The sequence below is a fragment of the Gossypium raimondii genome, chromosome 7 (genome assembly GCF_025698545.1).
Source record: "Gossypium raimondii isolate GPD5lz chromosome 7, ASM2569854v1, whole genome shotgun sequence".
NCBI lineage: Eukaryota > Viridiplantae > Streptophyta > Magnoliopsida > Malvales > Malvaceae > Gossypium > Gossypium raimondii.
The window spans coordinates 35,789,024-35,796,450 of NC_068571.1; the positions used below are offsets into that span (position 1 = coordinate 35,789,024).

The window sequence follows — 7,427 nt, forward strand, 5'->3', positions numbered from 1 at the left end:
TTTATTTAAATTTGAACTATATAATATTAATATAGTCGATTTCGTATTTAATAGTATATATATAACTAATATTTTTGTCATGTCAATATATAACTAATCATTCCGATGAATTCTTTGTGAATCCCAACACCTGACATGTGAAAGTTCCATTGGTAGTGTATACTACCGTCGAGATGCACGAGACCGATAGAGTGTTGCTATAGTTTAAATTTCAATAATCAATTTCCGTGGCACCTCAAGACCTTAATGATCTACATTTTATCGACTTGCGGTAACCGGATGAGAATTGACCAATATTTCACTCCCAACATATCAACATGTGGAATAATCGATAAGATTTCTTACTTACTCGCAACCCTATTATCGTTTCAAAGTTAGTATGCGATCCGGAGTACATGTTATAGTCTAGCATTGACGGCCGTAGAACTGATGCCCACACCACCCACCGGTCAGTATGTACCGTCTTATTCTAGTGTGTATTCTAACTCTATCATCTTCATACAAGCACTATATATTCACCACATGTTTCTGCTTCTAGTCTTATATCAAGTTGGACTTTTAGACATCCATCCCCGATGCATTACACGCCTATGCCATCTACTTTTCTGACGTCGACAATGATGTATAGGTCGTCTATGTTTCAGGCACTAACAGAGAGTCCACTCGTTATCCCATCAATGTATGGGACTTAACATAGTTATGCTCATTCGTCGTTTATAATGCAAACACCTCCAGGATCTTTGTTCTACCAAGCTGGGTTACCTTCTCATCCTACTCCTAGACCGGAGGATGAACGATGGCAACCGAGAATGCAAGGGTCACAATCGACCAAAGGAAAAAAAAGAAGAGCTACCGAGACCACAACCCTATCCAGAAGTTGAACTAAGAAGGAATCCAGGGCGCAACCGTAGACCACCTCGATATGGAGTAGATTTTGACCAATATCTGGACTAGTTAATTTTATCATTGTATCGAACGTTTCTATTGTATCAATGATTTTTATTATTACGTTTTTAAAAAAAATATTATTATCATTTAACAAAATTGATATTTGTCTTTTAGTTTGCATCGTCCATTCAATGTGGACATAACAGCATAGTATGTCACGAATTCCTACACCACCCACATAACCTCAATTGGTTTGACATGTTCCAAATATCCATGCTGTCAAGTATTCGAGGCAGCGTCGATCAACCTTTTGGTTCGCGACGTAATGACCTATTAGATAACAACTTAAACAGAGCGCTCAATACAGACAGCCACATACGTTCATTTAGGACTGGTGGGAATACGTGTCTCCATACGTTGTACAAGTTTTCTAATTTGTACACTTCGTCCACAAAACTCATAAGACCTAAACATTATTTTCTACGCGCTGCAATTGCATGAGCGCATGGAAAACGAAATGCATCAAATCTCCCACAGTCGCAAGTCCTATATCTCAAGTGTACACGGTCTATCGAACTCCATTACCCAAAAAACGAAACATCCAAAATTATTATGTTAAAATTTTTATCAATTTAAATTTTAAAACCCTAAACCCTACTTTAAAACCTTAACCCTAAACCATAACACACTAAAAACCCTAATATAACACAAGGAAAATGTTTCCAGTTGGAAGCGTTTAACTGGTGACACGCAAAAGGCACTTCCACTTGGAATCGTTTTTCTAGATTTCCTCTGAAAAAGCTTCTAATTGGAATTGTTTTTCTCTAAATCGACTTATTCTTGTAAATATTTCAAAAATCGATCTATTTCAGTAATTAAAAAAACGACATTTTTGGGTAATTTAATCCTTAAAAAAGTAAAAAATGTAAAAGAAAAAAAAAGTGATGGTGCGGCTATGGGGTCTTACCCCTTTCATGATAAAAGTTTTTTTTTCTTTAATTTCATTTTTACCTTCAAACTAGAAGAAAAATTCTCTACCTCTCTTTTATCTCTGCCGCCCATGAAACAAAAAATCTGGCGACGGTGTCACCATACTCCTCTGCGCCGGAGCTCCGATTAGCCAAGTTGAACACTTTACGACATTCTTTTCTAAGTTCTAAAGTTCGAAATATACCTTCTCTGATCTCCAGTTCTACCCGTCTGATTGGCTTGCTTTTAAAGTATGTTGTTCCTCATCCTCTACCGCTGCTCTCCACTGTTCGGAATTTTGAAAGAAGGCTTCGTACCTTTCTTTTTATTTAAAAACCTGAATCTGAGTTTTGGTTGTTGTGGTTATGTTTGGCCTTTTTTTTGTATTTGGTTGAGGGAGGGTTTTCTTGTTTCTCTGTGTCACTTCTCTCTACGTCTGTCACTTCTCTGTATATACCCAAGTTCGGCTACGTGATTGAATTTAAATGAACTTGGGGTGTTGAAAGCCCAAATTTGGGCATGAGCCTGAATTTGCAAAGATGGATGTGGCCCAATGTACAAAAATTATATAAAAAAGCCCATGCTAGATGTAGCCTAAAACACTGACGATAATTTATTTTACAATAAAAGTAAAGTAAAAAAAAATCCATTTTCTAGCCTAATTTGAAATTTTTTGCAACAGGTGAGATTGCAACAAAAAAGAATGTTAAGGGCTAAAGTGAAAAGGCTTGGGAACATTGAGGGTGAATTTTGCAATTATGACTTTCCAATATCACCCAACATGTAAAGTAGAAAAATACATCTTGGATTTCAAAGAGTTCATGTAAAGTAGGGGTGAGCAAAATCTAATTTAATTCGAAAAACTCGATAAAAAATTTAAATTTTGAATTAAATAGTTCGAGTTATTTGAGTTAATCAAGTTATTCAAAATAAAGCTTTTGGTTTAACTCAAATATGAATTACAAAATTTGAGTTATCCAAAATCCGAATAAGAAAAGGTAAAATTACGTTGTTTTGATAAATGTTTATTTTTCTAAAGTTAAAAGTCAAAACTATTAAGTTAAAAGGCTAAACTATGTCATTTTGATAAATGTTTACTCATTAAGTTAAAAGACAAAACTATTATATTTTTTATATAGTTAAATAATCGTATATTTCGTCTACTAGTTAAAATAATCGGTCCATGTAAACGCAACATTGAGTATAAATTATAAGATTCGTTGGCTCGACTTGACTAGAAATTTTTTGACTCGATTCGATTCAAAAAAAAAATTGAGTTCGGTTGCTAAAATAAAATTCATCAACTTGATTAAGTCGATTTTTTTTATTTGATTCGACTCAACTCAATCAAATACTCACCACCCTAAACGAAGCTTAGTATGATAGTATAGGTAGGTATGGATAAGATCGAATAGAAAGGCATGCAAGATTGTTTTTAGAGTAGAATTGAAACTAAAAGATGCATCAATTGATACACATCACATCAAGCTTGAATATCAGATAACACAAGCAGCAGAAGTAGGAAAAATGAGCAGTGATAAGGCAAGGGATGTGCTTAGGAAACATAAGCAGTTGGTGCGAGGCGTGGGCGAACCATGGCAGAAAGAGGCACGGCCTTTTGCAAAGCAAGCCCAAAGGCCTCATCCATGTTTAATTCCCCATTACCGGGAGGAAGCATCCAGTCGAAAGAGTGTAACAAAGTGCCTAAGATGTACTCAACCAGCACGATCCCCATCCTGGTTCCAGCACAGATTCTTCGCCCAGCACCAAATGGAATCAACTCAAAGTCGTTCCCTCGTGGGTCGATTTTGGCAAATCTCCCACTCAGAAACCTTTCAGGGGTGAAATCCAGTGGGTTGCCCCACACGTCAGGGTCTCGGCCAATGGCCCAAATGTTGACACTCAGCCTGGTGTTTTTGGGGATGTAGTAGCCATTGATCTCGCAAGCCTGGGTGGACACTCGAGGCAAGTTCAAGGGAGTAGATGGATGCTTTCGGAAAGTCTCTTTGCAAATGGCTTGAAGATAGGGAAGCTTGGGTATGTCGGATTCTTCAAGCCTTCGGTTTCTGCCAATCACCTTATCCATCTCCTCGTGAGCTTTGTTCAGTATTTTTGGGTTCTTCAGGATTTCAGCTAAAGCCCATTCGATTATGCTTGAGGATGTGTCGGTGCCAGCTGTGAATAGATTCTACCAACGCAAAATTCAAGAATATTTGTCATTAATTTACGAATATGCAACTTGGAAAGTAAAAACTCAAACTCGACTTACCAACAGAAGCGCCTTGACATTGGTCAAACTAAGCCTTTCCCCTGCAGAGTTTTCTCTGTTATCCATAATTATATCAAGAAAATCAGGCTTCCCCTTGCGTTCATAAGCTGTTTCCTCATGCTCTTTCATCATCTTTGTCAAAAGTACATCCCATCTGTTATGTAATTTCTTCATCTCGCCTTCAATCCCTTGTAAATCCATCCACGCAATGGAAGGTATAAAGTCACCTATATTGAAGAGGCCGGCGGACGTCATGAGCTCCACCACCATGTCCTTGAACTCGTTCGACTCCGACCCTTTGGTCACGAATACTCGCCGACTCAGTATCACTTGCCCGATCATGTTGGCCATGGCATACGTCAACATTTCCGGCACCACCACTGGCTCACCCTTTCGGCTAGACTCGCACATGGCCCGAAGCATATGGCCTAGCTCAACAGCCCGGACTTGGGACCAATCCTCAAGGGCTTTGCCACCAAGCATGTGGAGGTTACTCAGTTTACGAAGCAATTTCCACCTCGGACCATACTCCGCAAACACCATGTCTTGAGAGTTATAGGCTATGTGGGTGGCACCAGCATTGGATGGTCGATTAGAGAAATTCAAGTCAAGGGTCTTAAGGAAAGCTCGAGCGGCATCCGGGGTTGAAGCCACCACCATGTTGCAGGTTCCCATTTTGAGGTACATTACAGGTCCATACTTCTTGGCTAACTTGGCTAGTTCGACATGGGGCATGGAACCTAAGAGTGGAAGAGCACCCACAATCGGCCACCCTTTCGGACCAGGAGGAAGTGTTCGTTTGGGGTTACTGAGAAGACGACGGATGAAATAACGTGTGATAAAGAAGAGGCAGGCTGCAGCTACCAAATCCCGAAGGAGGATAGTATCGAATGATGGCATGGTGAAGTACCGGAAAAACCAAATATGAAGAGACACGAGTGGTAGTGGTACATTCTAAAAACCAGCTTTGGTTCGGAATATATAGACTAAATAAATGAAGAGGTTAGGTCAAGGCATGTGAGATTCAGCTCCACCCACTCATCAAACTTGTTTGGCAGCAACAAAATGAAAAGGAGTCAATTAGTTGGCTACTTTTTGATTTTGGCTTATTATTAGTCACATGCAACTCGGTGTTTTTCTTTTTGTAAATATTTGAATTACGATAAAACTATAATATATAATTGTCATGTGCCCTCGATGTCAATAGGTAGTCCTTCAGGTTTTCTATTTTAATGTTTTGTTTCCAATAATTTAAGAAAAAAGAAAAACTCAGGTTTGGTTTAATGCGTGCAATAACTCAAATTAAATCATTTTTGAGTTACTTGTTTTCTTCTCTCTTTCCCCTTTTAAAGTTTCTTTAAGGAATTCCGTTTGTGCTGCCAGAATCAACGTTAACAGTTAAATTATTAAAATATTATTTCTATAAAAATATACGAAAAGATGTAAAACTACAATTCTTAATTTCAATAGTTCCGATTGATTTAATTATTAAAAATTATCAAATCCTTTTCTTACCTTCATTATTGTCTTATATTATGAGCTTTAAGAAGTTTCAATTATAACACTCTCATATTTTTTTATAAATTTTAGTGAGTTAATTAAGTTGACGACTCTTATTTTATCATTCTAATTCCATTCAAATTTTTCTTGAATCAAGTCGAGTAAAATAAGATTTGAGTCGAAATGTGTCAAATAAATTTATTAGAATTAATTTTAAAAATTAAATGGATCATATTGAAATCTTGTAGGCAATATGACTAAATTCCAAATTAAAAACATAAATATCATGTATATTTGAAAACTCTTCTAAAACAAAATAAGAAAATAAAACAAGATAATATGATAAACATGATTTCATAATTTACTTGTTTTACGTCTCAAATTTATCATTTTGGAATTTTTAAAAAAGTATAATGACTTACTTAGCCCTCCAACTTTACAAAAAAGTCAGTTTAGCTATGCATTTCATTTTTTTGCCTTTTTTTAATCCTTAAGCTTGTGTTATAAAAAAAGCTAACATTTTTTTTATTTTGCTGACGTGGCGTACACGTAGATGATACATTAACATTTAATTATTTTTAAAATTCAAAAAAATCATAAAATGTTGTTTTTGAAAATTAAAAATTACTAAAATTATATAAAAATATTTTTTAAAATTTAAAATTAATTGCTGATGTAATATCTATGTCGTAACCCACGTGTATGCCACATAAGCAAAGTTACCAAATATTAACTTTCTCATCCAATTTGAGATGTTTTGACAAAAAAAAATGCAAATTCAAGAATTAAAATAGAAAAAAAATAAATGGAAGGCTAAGTGTAAAGTTGAGTGGCAAAAAGTCATTATGTCAAAAAAATTATAATTAGTATTTTTATATATCTTTTAAGATTTTTAGTAATTTTTAATATACATTTATGAATGTTTGGAAAAATATTTTTATTTTGAGAAGAATCAATTTGCATTTTTAAATTATAAAATTTAACTCAACTTAAACTTGAAAACCCGATTTACATATTCTACATATATATATATATATGTGAGATAGAATTTCTAGTAAAATACTATAATATAAAGACGCCTCAAATGAGGAGTTATTAAAGTATGGAGAAAACTAATTAGATGGGAACTCTTCCATTTGTTTCTTGGAAGGGTCTGTTGGTAAATGAGGTTTGGAGAGTACTGTACCTTTTGTTGGCCTCCACCCACTCCCTTTTCTAATAATAGGAATATAAAATAAACTAAAATATATTTTCCACTTTTAACTAGTTTTTTTATTTTTGAATTTTTCAGTTAAAATATTTTTAATTATGAATTAAATAATTAATTCTGGATTCTATCAATTTATAAAAACAATGTACCAAGCATCAGTTTCTAAAATCACCCATGGATTGATTAGCTCTTAGATCCAACAATATAATATTTTTTCAAGTTTATAAGTAGAAAATAAAGTTATAAAATATAATTGTGCACCTGCCCATAGCATCTCACCTTCTAATTTTATAAAAATAATTATTTTATTTTAATTCCATTAATTTGTTAAAATTATAAAATTTAAAAATAATAAAATTATTTAAAAAGTATTGGATTTGATATTTTTAATGAGTACATAATAATTATAACAACAACCGGTAACCATCCTTAATCAATCACTAAATGTCTATGCCACACCTATCAATCAAATCCTTTAATGTTGACCTAGTCCTTATATTTTAAATTTTTATAAAATTTAATATCTCAATTGTTATATTATCATGAGTTAGTCTATACTTTTTTCGTATTCAAAACCTAATGTTACATTTT

At 34.4% G+C, this 7,427-nt stretch overlaps 1 protein-coding gene across 1 annotated transcript; it reads right to left on the reverse strand.

Annotated features, from left to right (window-relative positions):
* Positions 1-3,271: 3,271 nt before the first annotated feature.
* Positions 3,272-5,090, reverse strand: LOC105793944 (flavonoid 3',5'-hydroxylase 2). The gene is made up of 2 exons (XM_012622863.2): positions 4,127-5,090; positions 3,272-4,045 (listed from the first exon to the last, which is right to left on the reverse strand). The coding sequence occupies exons 1-2, from the start codon at positions 5,024-5,026 to the stop codon at positions 3,413-3,415; spliced, it is 1,533 nt and encodes a 510-aa protein (XP_012478317.1). The 5' UTR covers positions 5,027-5,090; the 3' UTR covers positions 3,272-3,412.
* Positions 5,091-7,427: the final 2,337 nt, after the last annotated feature.

Excerpts from the sequence above, each read along its gene's own strand:
- LOC105793944 (XM_012622863.2), bottom strand. The coding sequence starts at position 5,026 with ATGCCATCATTCGATACTATCCTCCTTCGGGATTTGGTAGCTGCAGCC. Across the intron at positions 4,046-4,126 it reads ATGTCAAGGCGCTTCTGTTG|AATCTATTCACAGCTGGCAC; the intron begins GTAAGTCGAGTT and ends TTGCGTTGGTAG.